At 41.2% G+C, this 18,769-nt stretch overlaps 1 protein-coding gene across 1 annotated transcript in view; it reads left to right on the top strand.

Annotated features, from left to right (window-relative positions):
- The window catches only part of ASB4 (ankyrin repeat and SOCS box containing 4), a 53,889-nt gene extending 38,321 nt beyond the window's left edge, over positions 1-15,568 (top strand). The window contains exons 3-5 of the mRNA XM_036247414.1: positions 3,915-4,405; positions 13,907-14,020; positions 15,380-15,568. Coding sequence (XP_036103307.1) covers positions 3,915-4,405; positions 13,907-14,020; positions 15,380-15,568 — 794 coding nt within the window. The remainder of the gene's footprint in view (positions 1-3,914; positions 4,406-13,906; positions 14,021-15,379) is intronic.
- The last annotated feature ends 3,201 nt before the right edge of the window (positions 15,569-18,769 follow it).

Genomic DNA, 18,769 nt, shown 5'->3' with positions numbered 1-18,769 from the left:
ATTCTCTGTTGGGGGATAATGAAAAGAAACAAGCACACAGTATGAGAGAACAGAAAAAATTAATACTGACGGTCACTGTGTCCCTCAGTAACCCTGGCTTCAGGATTATCTTTTCCCTTGGGCCTGGCCTGGCTGGCCAGGTACCATTTCTTGTGGTCAGCTCCCAATTTCTGTTCAAACTCTTATCCTATTTCCCCTCTTCGTCCCATTCTTGGTGCACACAAATCTATGTCTCCTTTGTCCACAGTTTAAATATGAAAAGGGTGTGTGGAACAGGTATGGTTTATAGAATGTAATAAAAAAACAAGCGAACACCTTTTAGAGAAAGAGATCATGTTTTTGGCTGGAAAGACTCTCTATTGTAAGAATGTCAATTACTCCTATATGGATGTGTACAGCAAAATAAGTTCCGGGTGACTCCTATGTTAAACATTTTTAAAATCTATCATAAAACAAAATTATAATCAAGTTGGAAATTTTTGCAACCTTTACAAGAAGTAGGACATCCTAGTGTTTAAAAAAAAAACAAAACTTGTTTTGAATTTGACTATCTAAAGTTATCACCGTATTTAAGAAAGTCCAAATAAACTGGTTTAAAATGTTATAAAAATTACGAAAGCATGGGCTTACATTTTAATTTAATGAATGGCTCATATATGTAAACAAAACAGAAAGTCTGGTAAGTGAATGGCATTCTTCTATGTCAATGGGAGATCTATAAATACAACATCGGCAACTATCCATAAAGACCCTTACAATAGTTCAGATGGTTCAGCTTCATGACTCTATTTTGGGGAGAATTTATGCCAAGAAAATAATCCTGACATTTACATACAAATTTATTAATTGAAGCATTAGTCATAAGATCAAAATTTTATAAAAAAAATCTTTACACCCAATAGTAAGGAAAACTCACTCTATAGAATAGTACAGTTCATTTTAAATGATATTTAAAATGATTCTATAACAACATGAAATGCTTATAATAGGAAATAAAAGGCAATGTTGGTCAATAAAAATATGGCTAACTGGTGTTAACTAGGAAAACAAACATTCAAACACAATGAGATGTCACTACACACCCACCAGAGTGTCTAAAACAAAATAGACTGAAAATATCAAATGTTGACAAGAATATGGCACAAGAACCCTCACTCATGGCCTGTGGGAAACTGGTACAGCATCTTTCCAATTCCATCTAAGGAAGCTGAAGATATGCATGCCCAATGACCCAGCAACTCCACTCGTAGGTACGGAACCCAGAGAAAACTCCCTGATCCCTAATACTATGCCACTTTGTTTGGAAATACAAACAAAGGTTGTTGCAGAGGTAATTAGTTAAGATGGATAGGAGCAAAATGGGCCCCTATTGCAGTATGACTTGTGTCCTTATAAAAAGACAGCCATGTGAAGACAGGGACACAGAATACCATGTGAAGTGAAGACTGGAGAGACATCTACAGCCCTCAGAAGGAGCCAACCCTGCCAACACCTTAATTTCAAAAGTCTAGTCTCCAGAACTATGAATAAATGTGTGTTGTTTTAAGCCACCTGGTTTGTGGTACTTTATTACCACAGTTCTAGGAAAGGAATACATTGCATTTCTGCATTAACAGTATTTTTTTAAAATGTCCCAATAATTTATGTTGATGGTCTCTAATTTCTAGAATAAATCACAAAATCTAAAATTAAAAAGTAATCAAATCAGCCCTGGCCTGTTTGGCTCAGCGGTTGGAGCGTCGACCCAAGGACTGAAGGGTCTCAGGGTCGATTCCTGGTCCAGGGCATGAACCTAGGTTGCAGGTTCGGTCCTGGTCCCTGTTGGGGTTGTGTGGGAGGCAGCCAGTCAATGTTTCTCTGTCTCTCTCTCTCTCTTCCTCTCTGCCACTCTATCAAAAAATCAAGGAAAAAATATCCTCAGGTGAGGATTTTTTTAAAAAGTAGTCAAATCATCCTACTTTATATATTCCCTGGAAATATAAAGGCACTCAAAGACACAATTCAAATACTATAAAAGATTTACTATTCAGAAAGGGAAACTGTGCAGCCTGTCCAGTTGTACCAAGAGGTCAAGGATCAATTGTAAATGTCTAAGTACATTTAAAAATAAAGAATGTGGTTTGTTCTGATTTGGCCTGAAAAATTTTCATCCTGACCCTTTGATTCCCTTGCTTAGTGGAAACTCTCCAGCGTTTGAAGTTGACCCTGAATACGGCTTCTGGGAAGACATTCTTATTCATTGCATTGCACTCCAGACAGAAGAAGCGCTGCCCAGAGAGGAGACCTGACCCAGGACTTCCCTGGGGCAGAATACTGATGAACACAGACGGCTGTATGAATGACAGTCTTTGGTGACAATTCTGTTTTCTGCAAGTTAGGGTAGTGACGGTCTCAGAGTGTCCGGAGCAATGCGCCCTCGAGAACCTCTCTGGGGTTTGATTTTATGCAGGATACTGAGCACGCTTGTAGGAGTATTGCTCTTTCTCAAATATGCTCCATATGATCAGAGGACGCCATAAGGAAGGGCACAGAGGAGCACTGCGTGGAGAACAGATTTTTTAAATGAACAAAATGCCACATGATTTCTATACTACGACTTTCAAGTTTTCAAATACCAAATAAGAGCAAAGGACAGAAAATATTTCTTCTCGAAAAATCATAAAGTGGAACGAATAGCACAGTGGTAACAAATTTTGAAGCCAGGCAGTCTGCTCTCCAGCCTCTGACTTCTTAGCTTGGTGTGGTCAGTAGCCGCTCTAAGTACACATTTCTTCAGCTGCAAAATTAGGGTAGAAATTGCACCTACTGCAAAGGAGTACTAGGGAGATTTGATGAGACGACATATGAAAAGCCCTTAGCTCAGAATGTTGCACATGGAAAGTGCTTAATAAATATTTGTTGCTGGCATAATAATAATAATAATAATTGTTATTATTATCTCCAGATTCATACCTGAAGTAGCTATATGCATTTCCAGTAGAATTGGTAACACAGTAGGCCCCCTCGGAGTCATTTGGTTCACCCCATTAAATTAGGCAGAGAAGGAAAATTTCAGCTTCTCAAGTTGACCATTCTAGTGCGTAACATTTCCTATCAGAAAAATGAAATTCACTTCAGTTTCCTGGCTTGTTACATAAATGGGTTGGACTAAATAATTCCTAAGGAACTTTCCAAGTACTAAGTATTTGTATTTCTAAGAGCCCTTGTCAACCATAAATCGAATATGTTACCATCTCTAAATTATTGTCTTTCCTTCAGTGGGTATTTTCATTATACTGGCTTCCTCCCCTTGCAGCGAAAAGCATGACCTTGAGGCCAGTTTGGAGGTCGAAGCATCTGTGGTTTTGTCTTTTCCCAGGTGTATTTCAGGGGAGCCTCCCAGCGTGGGCAGCTCTCACGTCGTCTGTCAGTCTTCAGTCAGAGAGCTGGGCAGAGTTCACAGTCAAGCTTGCCTCGACCGAACGCTCAGGCTTTTCTGCTTTGAAAGAAGAAAAACACGATTTGGTGAAAGACTCAAAGAAACGGATGCTTTTTAAAGCTACTTGTATGAGCTTCAAAGTTGGCTTCATAAACTTTATTTTCAATGATATTTGCTATTTTATTGATAAAAACTAGTACTTATAGAAACCACTTTGTATTCCCCAATCCACCTAAGAGTAAGAACTAAAACTCAAACCAACAGCCTGAAATCCGTTGTTGTCCTCTCCCACCCCCGCCGAGGCCCCACCCGTGCACTTGCTGGTTGTCCAGGAGATGGCGCTGTTGTCTCAAAGAACTGGATTCAGTGGGGGCCCTTAAAGAGAAGTTGGAAAACTGCAGTCAGTGGTTAAAAGGGAAGCATGGAGTAAAATCCTGTTTCATGAACCTTGGGTAAAGAAGTTTAAGTAATCGGCTTCCTCAATCTCCCTTCCTAGGGGCGAACGTGAACATGAAGACCAACAACCAGGACGAGGAGACACCCTTGCACACGGCTGCCCACTTTGGCCTCTCGGAGCTGGTGGCCTTCTATGTGGAACACGGGGCCATCGTGGACAGTGTGAACGCCCACATGGAGACCCCCCTGGCCATCGCAACCTACTGGGCCCTGCGCTTTAAAGAGCAGGAGTACAGCCGGGAGCACCACCTCATCTGCCGCATGCTGCTGGACTACCACGCCGAGGTCAACGCCAGGGACGACGACTTCAAGTCTCCGCTCCACAAGGCAGCCTGGAACTGCGACCACGTGCTCATGCACATGATGCTGGAGGCGGGCGCTGAAGCCAATCTCATGGATATCAATGGCTGTGCCGCCATCCAGTACGTGCTGAAGGTCACCTCCGTGCGACCTGCCGCCCAGCCTGAGATCTGCTACCAGCTCCTGTTGAACCATGGGGCTGCTCGAATATACCCTCCACAGTTCCATAAGGTGAGGCCGCGTCCCTCCCCGTGACTCAAGCTTGAGGCCTGCATCTTCGGGTTAAACTACTTCCGATCCTCTACCTGACCTTCCATTGACACATAGCTATTTTGTCCTGGTCTGAATGTGTTTGTGACCTGGGCCCGAGAGCAGGGGATGAGAATGAGTGGCAGAACCTTCCATGCCTTGTGTGCACACCGATGAGCTGGCAGTGGCTTCCTGAGGGACCGAGTTGGGAAAGATCAGAGGGCCACTTTAAGTCTGCAGGAGAGGTGGATGGGGTCAGACAGGCATCCATTTGCTGTTTCTCCAGCAGAGTGACTGATCTAAAGATGACTGAGCCTGCTTTGGAGTTAGCTGACATGAGAGGGCCACTCAATTTTCTGTTAAGTGAAAGTTAATGTTTATTGAGTACTGATAATTATGTTTACTACATATAATGAATTCTATTTATTAAGCGCACTGTTGTAAGCATTTTGCATTTTAAATTTAATTTCTATAACAACCCTTTGGGATAAACAATATTATTGCCCTTATTATATAAAGGAGGAAACAGAGGCACAGCGTAGTTAAGTAGCTTGCCTGATCTCACACAGGGGTAGTGACAGAATTTAACCTTACATCATTTGGTGCTAATGTCTATTCTTCTTTTTTTTTTTTCCTTTATTGATTTTAGAAAGAGAGGAAGGGAGAGAGAGAGAGAGACAGAAACATCGATGAGAGAGAACATCGATTGGCTGCCTCCTGCATGCTCCCACAATGGGGATCGGGCCCACAATCCGGGCATGTGTCCTGACCAGGAATCGAACCGGTGACCACTTGGTTCATGGGTCAACACTCAACCATTGAGCCACACTGGCCGGACTAATGTCTATTCTTATAATATTGCACTGCATAACCTATATTTTTAACAGTAGTTATTGAGAATCTCTAATGGGCTAGTAGGGACCCGATGCTAACAATGCTGATAGGACTAAGACATGGTACCTACTTTCAGGTAGCTCAGAATCTAGTAGGAGACACAAACACATGAAGAGACAGTTTTAATATGCCATGGTAAATGACAGGTAGAGGAATTAGGTTGATGACGGTAATTAATTTAGAAACCAAAATGCACTTCACCTTAAAATAAATTTAATGACATCATACCTAGGATCTCACTCATTCTAAAAAATTAATTAACTAGAAGCAGAGGAGCTTCTGGTATAAACAAACTAAGTAATGTAGAGCCACAGAAAGCTGGTTGACAGTTCTTCTAAATTCACAGCGAAGGTCTACTTCCTCCTTTGATAAAAGGTCAGAGACTGATCTGAGCCCTGCACTGTGAGGCTTAGTTGGAAGAAAAGTTCCACTAAAGAATTTAAGGGGAGCCCTGACCGGTTTGGCTCAGCGGTTAGAGTGTCCGCCTGCGGTCCGGAGAGACCCGGGTTCGGTTTCCGCTAAGGGCATGTACCTCGGTTGCAGTTTGTCCCCGGCCCTGGTTGGTCGTGCGGGTGGCAGCCACTCGATGTGTCCCTTCCACATCGATGTTTCCCTCTCTCTCTCTTCCTCTCTCTCCCTCCCACTCTATCTGTACAAAAAAAAATGGAAAAATGTCCTCGGGTGAGGATAAAAAAAAAAAAAAAAAAAAAAAAAAGAATTTAAGGGGAGTGCACTCAGGGCAAATTCCAGATGGACAACCCAGGGAATGCTCAGATGTAGATATGACATCAGTGAATTTTATGATCTCATAAGGGATTTTTTTCTTGGTTATCAGTATTTTAATAGATAATTAAGTCATTTTTCCCTTAGAATTATATGTAATATTCATAATTTTCTGGAGCTTTATAATTTTTTTACAGAGAATTCCAAATGATTACAATGAGGAGGAATATAAAACGAAATAATAATGTTATAATAATGTCTTTTGGTAAGTTCTCAATAGGCTTTATACAAATTTTATTTTATTTATATAAGAACCTCTGAGATAGGCACTGGCATTATTTTTATTTAAAAGGTGATAGCATAGAGATATTTTCCTAAAGTCACAGAGAGTAAGTGGTCAAGTTCATTCACTTATTTATTTTAACAAATATTTACAGAGACCTACTATGTTCCAGGCATTTTTTTAGGAGCTGGAGATAGAGCAATGATCAACGATGATAACAAAAAGGGCCTTCATGGAATATATTCTTTAGTGGGAGACAGGAAAAAACCAAAATAACAAATATACTCTGATCTGTTCAATTCTATGGAGAAAAATAGAGCGAGGTAAAGAAAATAAGACAATCCCCCCCCCTCTGGTGTTTATGTATATGCTATTTACAATGGTGATTAGAGAAAATAAGGACGTGGAGAAATAAGTCATGTGAATACCTGAACTGGGGGAAAAACGTACCAGGTGTAAGCAAAAGAAGGTGCAAGGATCCTGAGGTAGGAGAGAGCTAAGCATGTTTGAGGAAGAACAGGAAGAAGGAATGGCTGGAGTGGAGAGAATAAGGAGGAAGAGAAGTCAGAGAGGTGTATATGAGGGTGGTTTACAGACCATATATATGGCCCTGTAGGGTGTGGTTATATCCTTGGTTTTTTGCTCTGAGTGAGAGAGGAAATCACTGAAGGACTTTAAGTTGGGAAGTATAGTCTGATTTATATTCCATAAGGATCCTTTCAAGAATAACTCTATAGAGGCAAAGGTATTGCAATAATCTAGATAATAGGTGAGGGTTGCTTAGACTCACAGTGGAAATGGTGAATGTGGTAAGAAATGGTCAGATTCAGGGCATGTTTTGAAGAAGGAGTCAATGAGTTTTGCTGATTGATTATTTGTGGGTTGTCAGAAAAAGAGAGGAGTCGAGTATAACTTCAAGGATTTTTACCCAAGGGCTAGAAAAAATCAAGGAGCCATTTCCTGAGATTGAAACAAGGCAGGCGGAGCTGATTTTGAAGAGAGGATCAGGGGTCCTGCGATGCTTGAGATGCCTACTCTTCATCCAGGGGGAGGTGTCAAGTAGCAGTTTGGGGTAGGACTATGGCGTTCAGGAAAAGGTCCCGGCCAGAGGCGCAGATTTGGGAATCTGCATCATGAACATGGTATAGTAAGCCAGGGGCATTAACAAATGATGGCTACAACTGTTGTTACAGCTGCATGTCTGCCGAGCGGTGGAAACAGGCCTCCTGGGTTGGGTTTACCCACAGGGGCCTTTCCAGCCAGGAGAGACAAGGTGTGAGCCTGTCTAGAGACTAGATGTTGAGCTTTATTCCGAAACTCACTGCTGGTTGACTGGATGAAAGAGGTCTCCGGGAAAGTAACTAAAAGACCCTCTCCTCATTCCCCTTGGAGAGCCAGATTTGGGAGAATTAGCCTTTAAACAGCATTTCTGTTCTCCAGTAAGAAGTCTAGAAGTCTTGTGAATGTGAGGACGGCCCCCAAGTTCTTTACACAAAAGCACTTCTCCGAGAGGGAACACGAGGAGGGCTGGTTAGGAGCAGCAGCTTAGTAACCAAGGGCATGAGTTCTGGCTCGGCCGTGTATTGCTGTGTAGTGTTGGAGTAAGTTCCCAAATCTCTCAGGTCCCAATGTTTTTATCTGAAAAATGAAGGTAAAAATTTCAGCTTTTCAAGATTGTCTAAGGAGTATGTGAGTAGGTCATGGACATCACTGAACTGGGTAATTCTACCCAACAACATTGTTTCCTTTCCTCCTCTTCCCAAAATGAACACTTGGTCTATTCAAGAGTCTCTCCTACAGTCTTTGGTGGCTTCATGGGCCTGTTAAAGAGGTATAGAGTTATGTGCTCCAAGGAGCACTTCATCCAGCATTAGCATGTTCTTATTCAGTTCTATTTTGCTCCTCTGAGCTCCTCCAGTTTGACCATATGCTAAAGAGATTTAGGAAAGAGTTGGCCACTGGTGGATGGCTGGAATTATAAACATTTTGTTGCTACCCAACAGCATAAGAGAACTGGCCCCCTTCCAAAGGAAAACTGAAGAAAACCCATTCAATTTACTATGCAGATTCTTCACAGTGATTTGGAACAACTACTCACAGCCTGACTTGCCAAAGAGAAAGTCATCTTTAAGACAAGTAAATGACTGATTCATTTATCCAGAAGATAAAGTGATTTGTTCTCTTGTGGATAGGGAATTCGGTTTCCTTATTTACAAGGAACAAGGTCAGAGCTGAAGATGCTGTCTTCCAAATACAAAGCACATTTGTAGAGGGTGTATTTCACCGAAAGCCGGTGTATAAATTACATAAGGGGAGAAAAAAGAATTATAGGGTCTGCAATTGCTTTCCAGGGTACAAAAGGACATTTGATTTTTTTTTTCTCTCAGCATAACTCAGAAAAAAAGTGACACCCCAGGGAGCCAAGATTGGGTTTTCTTGTAGGGCAAGAAATACATTTTTCTAGGGGAGGGAAAAGTAGGTAAGGGTTTGGGGGAGGTGAGAATGATTTCTGCCGTTGAACAATGCTGTATGTGAAGCCCAAAGTACAAGAAGTCTCTTTGGTTACTAAGTACCTTTCTGCACACAAATCTATTCATGTAAAAGGGCAGAAGTAGCTTTAGAATGTTTCCACTGAAGTGGCTTAGAGGTACCACTTGCATTGGAAGGGTGGCAAGGAGATTTACCTCGAATCTGTTTTGTAATCTTTGCTTTTAGGTGTCGGATGATGAGGTAAAAAGTATCTAAAAGTCTCTCCCATTGCCACCACTGTAGAGAGAGGTTTTTTTTGACCAATTGTTCTTCCATGAAGGAAGACTAGCGACACCAGAGACACACAGAAGGTAAAGTTCATCGGACATTTTCTGTTTCCCAGACTGAAAATAGGAAGCGGAAGCTTTTCCCTCCTGGGTCTGTATCACTCTTTTCTCCTGGGATGGTCAAGGTTCCTGGTAGTCAGCATCTAGTGATGTTTGAGAGTTCGCTGTCTCTTAAGGGTCTTCTTTGTTGTTGTTAGTGCTTTGTGAAATAATTACTGAGGAAGAGGTGTGTCTAGCTGTCTTCGTTCTAGAAGACACCTGCTGTGCTGAAGAAGGTAGCTAGAAGGTTGTCAGGCGAAAGGACCCTTTTGCACTGTGAGACCTGTCTTCTGTCACCAGAAAATTTAGTCATCAGTATCAGCAACACCTCGTGACAGCAGTGGGAGCTTTGGACTTTGCAGGTTAAGAACTACTTGATTTTTTTTTTTTTTACCTTAATAAAAAGAAGTTATCTCCCTGTGATATATGGGAATAGACCAGATGCAAATGGAAGCACCCAATGTGTGAAGTGAGGCCCTTAACCTGTGAATGAAGTTACGTTCTTATATCCGTAACTTAGACCACTTTCCAACAGGGGCGGGGAATAGGATTGCCAGATAAAATACAGGATGCTCGGTTAAATCTGAATTTCAGATAAATTATAAGTAATTTTTAATATAAATATGTAGCATGCAATATTTGGGACATACTTATATTAAAAAATTTTGTGTTGTCTGTCTGACATTCAAATTAAATTGGACAACCTTCACTATTATTATTTGACAAATCTGGAAACCCTAGTTGGGAAGTAGGTAATATGCTGTAAGAGGAGAGTGACTTTTATTCACATCTTTTCTGTGTCCTCAGTGTTGACAAGAAGGGAGAAGTAAGCAATACCTAGGGACAAAGTACCTGTGTTGGGGGCGTGGGCATGGAGTCCTTAAACATCTCCAGTGTGGCTCCCATGAAGAATGAGTGTGGTCTGGGAATTTATGCAGAGCATAGAGGTCAGGTTTCTGAGTGAACAACTAAACCATGTGCAGAGCCTCATTTCAAACTTTCTGACTTCTTCATGCCTTTTTGTTTTTATAATTCCAGTGTAAGTATATTCTTGATCCAGGCCTTGGATTTATTTCAGCTATCATCTCTGAACTGGTCATGCTTCAATTTAAATCTTCATTTTGGGTTACTCAAGTGATTACGACAAACTTCTCACCATGGCTCATCCTTCCAGAAAGGATGTATCTGGAGGTCTTTAGAGGAGAATGTGTATGAAGGTCTAGACAAATGCCCTTTTTTTTTTTTTTCCACTTTTTATTTATTTATTTTATTAATTAATTTTTGTTACAGATGTTTCTCCTTTTTCCCTCATTGATTCTCCCCTCCTCCTCCCTCCCTGCCCTTTCCCCAGTTTGTTGTCCATGTCTACTGTTCATGCACACATGCATATAAGTTCTGTGGTTTATCTCTCCCCCACCACCCCCTCCTCTGTGGATTGTCAGTCTGTACCCCACTTCCACGTCTCTGGGACTACCCCATTCCTCAGACTGTTATGTTCATTATATTCCACAAATAAGTGAGATCATATGAAACTTGTCTTTCTCTGCTTGGCTTGTTTCATTTTATATGATCAGCAACATCTTTGCATTCGCAAGAGAATTCTTTTGAAATTTCAACAAGACCCAACCTAAAATAAGTATGGAAGAGATTGTTTCTTGTTTTAAAATATCTCTGCAATGGGATTTGTGTTCTTAAATCATTTATTTCATCAGTCATTACCTAAGGGTTAAAATAAGATCATGAGCCCTGGCTGGTATGACTCAGTCGGTTGGAGCCTTGTTCTGTGCACGAAAAGGTCACTGGTTCGATTCCTGGTCAGGGCACATGCCCAGGATTCAGTTTTCCATCCCCAGAGTGTGTGCAGAGAATGGTTGATTGGTGTTTCTCTCTCACATCAATGTTTTTCTTTCTCAAAAATCAATGAAAACATTTTAAAAACTATATATTAAAAGTTAATAATAAGATCATGAGAATATAATTGAAAGATCACTAAACCCAGATGAAGAAAACTCAAGACCAAGCTTCCTCTTACTATCGATTTCTCTGGTTTCAATTTCCATATCGCCAAATTAGGGGGATTGGATAATGTCCAGAGCCCCTGGAAACCCTAATATTCTATGATATTATGATGGTAGTTTATAACTAATGTTCAAAGCAATTAACCTCAGGTTTTTTCTGTCTCTTTTGCATAGAGCTACGTATAAGACATTCTCATCTCAGCTACAAAAAAAAAAAAAAAAAAAAATCAGCCCCATTTGCCTCAATTTTCTAAGACCAAGGTGCTAGAAAATTTCCTGCCTATCCTGATAGCCACGTGCCCAGATAGAAATCCTTTGAGTTACACTTTCTTTGACTCCAAAGTGCTGACTCTTTAGAAGTCTCATAGCAATGGATCTCTGGCTCCAGCTCACCGGCTTACCCCCTGTGAAAAGCCCATGGTCAACAGCTCAGCTCTGTGCACTGTGCCCAGAATATGTATATGAATGGATCTTTCCATTAAACAAGTATGTATGTTGCGTTTATTTGGACCCAGCCACTGGACAGGATAATTCTGATGCCTTCACTGCTTTGGAGAGTCAGTATATACATTTAGCCTGCAATGGCTTAAGACTGTGCTTCTTAAACATGGGACAACCCAAAGCAGCTGTATGGCTCACAGTAGCTCACAAGAGCTGATTGTTAAGTTTTGTGAGCTTATTGTTAAACACAACCATTGTGCAAAATTAAATCATATAAACCAACAATAAAGTATACTAAAAACAAAGGTAATAAATATTCAAAACCCTCTCCCTCCTAATTATTTTACTCTACATATCTATGCTGTTGATGTTATTTGCATCTATTATGTCTGTATGGTGGAAACACTATATAATGATGTTACTGCACATCTCTTCCCAAACATACACTCAGTGACCTCATGTTGGTAGCTTCGAATTCCTCATACCGTGGTCCTCTATTCCATTCATACCCACGTAGAGTATTATCGAGCCTCACAGCTTTAGCCAGCACATTCTTTGATGGTGCACAAACCTCCATCTTCACCTCAGCCTGTTATTGGACCATCTGTCGTGCCCATTTTTGACTGCCACTAAGACACCACCTATGAAGCATCCTCCTGCTCATTATCTGCCCATCTCCAAATTAGTCTGCCCTTCCAAGTTCCTCATTTCAACCGGTGTCACCCCGATTTGTCCTTGATTTCAAGCTTCAAAGTTGCATTCTTTATCCCCCGTATCCGATTAGTCATTAGCCCCACTATTCTTTCTCAAAGCTTTCCTTACCCTCCATTCTCATCACTGACAGGAGGGCAGCTGAGAAGCCATTGGGTACATCCCATCCGGCCTCTTCCCTGCTCTCCGCCCTCATACCCTTGTCTTCTCCTCTGTGCTTGTGCTCCTGGTGCTCAAGGGACACTTGATGATCATTGTGGTAGTCCCTTGCAATTTACTACATTATATTGCTCTCCAACTTCAAATATCTATGTCTTTTCTCTTCAAGTAGGTTGGAAACTCCTTGAGGACAAAAAACAGGTCATAAATTTTTTAGAATTACTGTCATAGTGCTAAACACAGTGCTCAAGAAGGCTTTCTGATGGGATGAATTGATTGAATATAACCCCTTCTTATTAAGAATATGTAGTAGCCGTCTATTGTCGAGCAAGTCAATCCCTAGTTCTTCAGACTGGCATTCTAGGTGTACTGCCAGCTGGCTCCATCTTATCTGCTCTCATCTTCAGCTCCCTGACACGGGCCCTCTATGCAGGTTGACCTCCAATCAGGTGACCTGGACAGACACAAACACACACACACACTTAAATCAGTATTAAAATGATAACCTTTCTGTCTCGGTTTTTCCCAGGGACCCAGGACATTTAGTACTTACTACCACATCAAAACATGCAACACTAGACCACCTATGAAAGACTGGTAAAGGAGGTTGGGAAAACCAGTTTTGTGACCTTTTGCCCAATGACAATAGGCTGAGGTTGCGAAGGACCGGGAAATTAGGAAGAAAATTTCTTTGGAGAAAGCTAAGTGCAAAAGCATGCCTTCCTTCTAATGGCAGGTTTGACGGTGGGTAGCGGGGGCTTCCCCCTCATCTCACATCCAGAGAGATAGTCTTGCAGAGAACTTCGCAGAGAGCTTGATATGTTCGCTGAAGCTTCAAGGGAAAAATGGAATTGATGTGTACCTCATGGTGAGAAAATGGAAAGGAGAAAGTCGGTGGCAAAAGCTGCTTGTCTGATGGCAAAGGGAAAAAGGGTGACAAAATTGGGAGTCATGAGTGCTTCGCTGATGGTGATGGAACAGAGGTACTGGTTCCCAGTAGAACAGTTTGGGTCACATTGAAGAGCCAACTGGGTCACTTTGAAATGAAAATAGGCCACACCCAAAGGACTTCTAGAGATACAGCCGCCTTAGCAGAAAGAAGCTGTTGGGGGTGTGAGGGCTGTAAGGGCAGGGCATGCATTTCATCAGCTCCTTCTTCCTTGTTAGAATTTTGTCACTTACTCCTGAATGGTGAAGGAAATCAGTCTGATTGCATCGATCCTCCCATCCACCATGGGGATGGCAGTGTGTATGAATACTCAAACGCATAAGACTTCTCAAAAGCATTTCAGGACTCGAAGGAGACCAATAGGTCCATAAATTCATGATGTGTCCGTGAGTGAGACGAATGAATCATATATGTACATTAACCAAATGAAACTCCGTGCTTCACCTGCAGGTGATCCAGGCTTGCCATTCTTGTCCCAAAGCAATCGAAGTTGTGGTCAACGCCTACGAGCACATCAGGTGGAACGTCAAGTGGAAACGGGCTATCCCTGACGATGACTTGGAGGTAAAGAATCAATTCACTTTCTCTGGTTTGCACTATAAAGTACTTCCAGACTGCGGTGGAAGTGCAGAAAATTGTAATTTAAAAACATTGGTTTTGAGAATGCTTTTAAGACCTCCTCAAATGGAAGAAAAGGTGTTATAAAATGAAGACGTGGAAGTGTATTATAGATGCATCAAGTACATAGCACTTGAGAGTGTCTTGGAGATTTGTCTATTTAAGGGCAAGTTGAACAATTATATAAAGGTGGCAGCTTTACTTTCTTCCCGTCAATTTAGATGAATTCAATAATCATATTTGGAATTGCTCATATAGCATTTTTACCAGAAGATTCAAGTGTTTCATTTAGATTATTTTATTCACTTCAAAATATCTTGAAGCTGTTAGTAGGCGGAAAACTGAGTACAGTGGATCCTTGAACTGCGTGGGTACATTTATACATGGATTTTTTTCATCTTGGAAACAGATGATGTCAACTTAAGGTGCTGATAAATACGTACAGTATTGTAAATGTATTTTATCTTCCTTATGGTTTTCTTAATAACATTCTCTTTTCTCTACGTGACTTTATGTTATGTATGTAATACACATAACATACCAAGTATGTGTTACTTGACTATGTTATCAGTAAGGATTTGGGTCAGTAGTAGGCTATAAACAGTTACGTTTGGGGGGAACCAAAGCTATGTGCAGATTTTTGATATGCAGATTTTTTAGTGCACGGGGCTCAGCAGCTCTAACCCCTGTGTTGTTCAAGGGTTAACGGTATTAAAAACCCTATAATGGGTCATACAGAAGGTAATTGGCAAAGCTGAGTCCTCACTCTACGTATGGACTTGGCTGCTTTCTAAGTCAGTTCTTCCCTCAAGCCTCCTGCTCTGAGTTTCAGCTGACACCGGCTGCACAGAGTGCAGACCTCTTCAGGTTTGGAGGCCAATGGCACAGGTGCGATCTTATTCTGCTACTTATTGGCTATCTTACCTTTTAAAGGTTACTTAACCTGCCTAACCTCATCCATTGAGAAAATATCTAGATGTATGGGTTATACCAGGCACATAAAGAGTTGGCAATATTTAGATTAATTTAAAATTGCTTTTTTGGTTTATACTGGCCCAGGCAGTTCACATAGTGCATTTTGTCTCATCCCCAGAGTTTTGACTTGTAGAGTATTACACCCCCTCCTCTCTCGCATCTCCTTGCACACCCTCCCCTGCAGTGCCCCACTTCAATTTCAAGTTTAATTTTGTCTTACTATCCGAGACCCTAGACATATAAAGTCAGGCCTAAATTCATCATTGTTGATTTCTATGGAGTCCACTGTGGGGCTTTTCTGATGGTAACCTGTCCTCCCTTCCTTTCCAGAGGCACTGGGATTTTTACCACTCTCTCTTCACTGTGTGCAGTAACTCTCCAAGGACTCTCATGCATTTATCGAGATGCGCCATTCGAAGAACGTTACACAACAGATGTCACAGAGCAATTCCTCTGCTTTCCCTCCCATTGTCATTGAAAAAGTACTTGCTTTTAGAGCCGGAGGGAATCATTTATTAAGCCTCATGAGACAGAGGTTCTCAATCCCAGATATTTAAGTGGACTCACCGGGTAGACACAGTTTACATACATAGAATGGTACTTGGGTGGATTATAACCCTTCGGGGATTTCAAAACACTTTACAAACACGATGTCATGTCATTAATCCTAGGGTTTTAGGGTGAAGGGAAATAAACAAGAAGTAAGGTTGAGGCATTCTCAAAGACACGAAGGTACAGACATAACAATAATAACTAACATGTATAGTGCTCTTAGTAGGTGCCTGATGTGTTTTTGTAAAATTGTTCCTCTATTATCTCATTTGAAATGGGACCCAGAGTTTCTTACAGCCGATCTCCCTTGTCAGTGATACATTTACATGACTGTTCATTTGGCAAAACAGCAGGCTTTTGTGATCGGCCTCTTAACCTTGGTGCCTTTCCCCCCTGCCCACTTGCAAATTACTGTTGCTAGTTTTGCAAACTCCTATCCGCACACTGAGCTCCTCAGCTTATTCTTAGTGAAGAAGGCTCATGAGCATAGTCAGACAGGGAGATCTTTGAGCCAACTTAGACGTGGAAACAAAGACCAGTCCACTCAGCAGTCAGAAATGGACATTTTAACACACTCTCGTTGAGCCAGAGACTGGAGATGCAAGGATGAGCCTGAAGCAAGGACGCCTGCCCTCCAGGATCTCACCATTCAGCAGAGGATCCGGACATACAGCAGGGAACTGCTGTGTCAGATGTCAGGGGCAAGAGTACAGGTGCTGACTCATGCATAGCGCTCGCCTTTCAAAGTCGTGTTTCGGACATGAAGTGTGGTTTTCTTTTAAGCATGAAAATAAGGAGTCTTGGGATTGTGTGAAGTAGGGGGGGGTCTTCTGCTCCTGTGAGTGGAAATGCAGTCGCTTTAAGTTTCTCCACCGATCTAGATATTGTCTTATTTTAGTATGCTTTCCTGTTCAATGTGAAAGGAAAGACTTAAGTTGATTACATTGGTCTTTTTTTTTTTTATGTAACAGACTGACATTTCAGAGCCTTTTCACGTCAAAATAAGGGCGCTTTGCTAGCAATGGCTGGCTACAGAAAGCAAATAAAAAGATTTGTTTGAAAATGGTAAAAGTTTGAAAATGTCGGAAAGAGAAGTATGTTAGACAGGCTTGTTAGTTACTGGTTTGCAGAAGGATGATGAATGTATACCCGTGGTTTATGAGGCCAACTTGCTGCATTTCATTGCTCTTGCTGATGACTGAGTATTGCTTTTCAGATGTCCGAGCAGACGTAATTAAGCACACACAATCAGTTTACCAGTTGTGAGCAGGTTTCTTCTATTTGTGTGGTTCTCCATCTTATTTAACTTTAGATCCTTGAGTTCTGAGTAGAGACGATGTTAAATATTCCACTTTAGAATGTGCTTCTAAACTGGGGTTCTCATATTCTAGGGGACATGTGGGAAACATCATAGGTAGATACAATAATCTTTTTGAAGTATCAGTTTTACTCAAATATTTGAGAGAAATATTTTGTACTAAAACAAGACCTATATGGTGGAGTAGAACGCTGAATTTGTATGAACTGTTTATATAAAGCACGATCCTTCAGAAAATAGTTTGCTTGCATTAAGTTGTTAGAACACATGGTAGAATGCTGAGTGGAGGTTCCCCCTGCCCTCCACCTTCCAGACAATTCTGGCAGACAAACTGGTGATAGACTAACTTAGGCAATAAAACCGATGTTGCAGACAAAGGGATTCGACGTTCCTTCCATGAGAAAATATTGTTTCTCAGTCTGCTTGCTTGTGCTTAAACATTTTGTATTAATCTAGGGTATAGTGCATTACTACTTGTTTTGAATTGTTTATTCATGGATTTAAAATTCTTTTTCCTCATCTTCGAACTTCGATTGAGAGAACTTAAATAAAGTTCTTCTGTTTCTTTTCATTGTTGTCAGTTGTTGATTTACTGAGACCTTTTCCTAAGTGACTTTTCAGCAGTTAGACTGAAGAACTCTACATGTTCCATGTCTTTCTTCGACTTTTAGAAAAAAAAAGAGAATGAAGAGATGTTCCTGGAAATAAATAATGTTTTCAAAAGAAAGAAAAGGGTGAACATAAACGCAAGCCATTGTAATAGGAACAAGAGTGTTTTAGTTACAGTAAAGAAATTGTAGGGTCATTCTCTTCTCTCACCCTCTCATTTCTCCTGGGTTTTTCATTTCCCTCCATTCTCACCAGTCACACAATCCTGGGCAATAGCAACAGAGGAACGTATATCCTGATGATGCTTTTATTAGTTTCTGTAAATAGTCACTTAACAAACTAAAATTTAATCTCTGTTGTAAGTTATGTATGAGGAAGCTTTTTTTTTTTTTAGCCTCACCTGAGGACATTTTTTGATATTTTGTTCAGATAGAGTGAGAGAGAGAGAGAGAGAGAGAGAGGGAGAGGGAGAGAGAGAGAGAGAGAGAGAAATATTGACCTGAAAGGGACACATTGAGTGGTTGCCACCCACACGACCCAACCAGGGCCGGGGACAGACTACAACCGAGATACATGCCCTTAGCGGGAACCAAACCCGGGTCTCTCCAGACCGCAGGCCGACGCTCTAACCGCTGAGCCAAACCGGTCAGGGCAAGGAAGCTTTTTTGATATAAGATCATCTATCCTAGATCCCCTTCTCAGGATCTAGACACACTTGTGTTAGATTTTTTAATCACCTAGTGTTACATTGCCACTCTGTCCTGCTCTCCTGAACCCAGAGTCTTCTAATAAAAAAAACCCAGCAGTCAAAGCTGATTACAGGGATAAAGAAAGTGCAATTCACTTGCAGCGGGTTAGCACTGTGGGGAAAAGCAGCTGAGCCTTATGTTTCTGTTACTCATCTGATTGTTTGTGAAAACTTCATGAAGTTTCAAACTGGCGCACGTTCAAAACTTTTAAAAAAGAATCCAGTTACAGTGGAACCTTGGTTCTCTCGCTTAATTTGATCCAGAAGGCTGTTCGAAAACTGAATCCTTTTTTTCCACTAGAAATAATTAATCGATCAAATTAATTGATTCCAGACCAACAACAACAAAAACACACAAAAATATTCACAACATAATTTCCTGATGTTAACTTGAGGTTTGGTGGGAAACTGACTCATGCTTGTACACTCTCTTTTTTGTCGCCTGAGAGGAGTTACTGATCATACAGGTATCAGCAAGAAAGGGTCGTCAGGT

Source organism: Molossus molossus, unplaced genomic scaffold (assembly GCF_014108415.1).
Source record: "Molossus molossus isolate mMolMol1 unplaced genomic scaffold, mMolMol1.p scaffold_m16_p_7, whole genome shotgun sequence".
NCBI classification, from domain to species: domain Eukaryota; kingdom Metazoa; phylum Chordata; class Mammalia; order Chiroptera; family Molossidae; genus Molossus; species Molossus molossus.
Note: the sequence above shows the minus strand (reverse complement) of the source record. Positions and strands in the feature narration are given on the sequence as shown.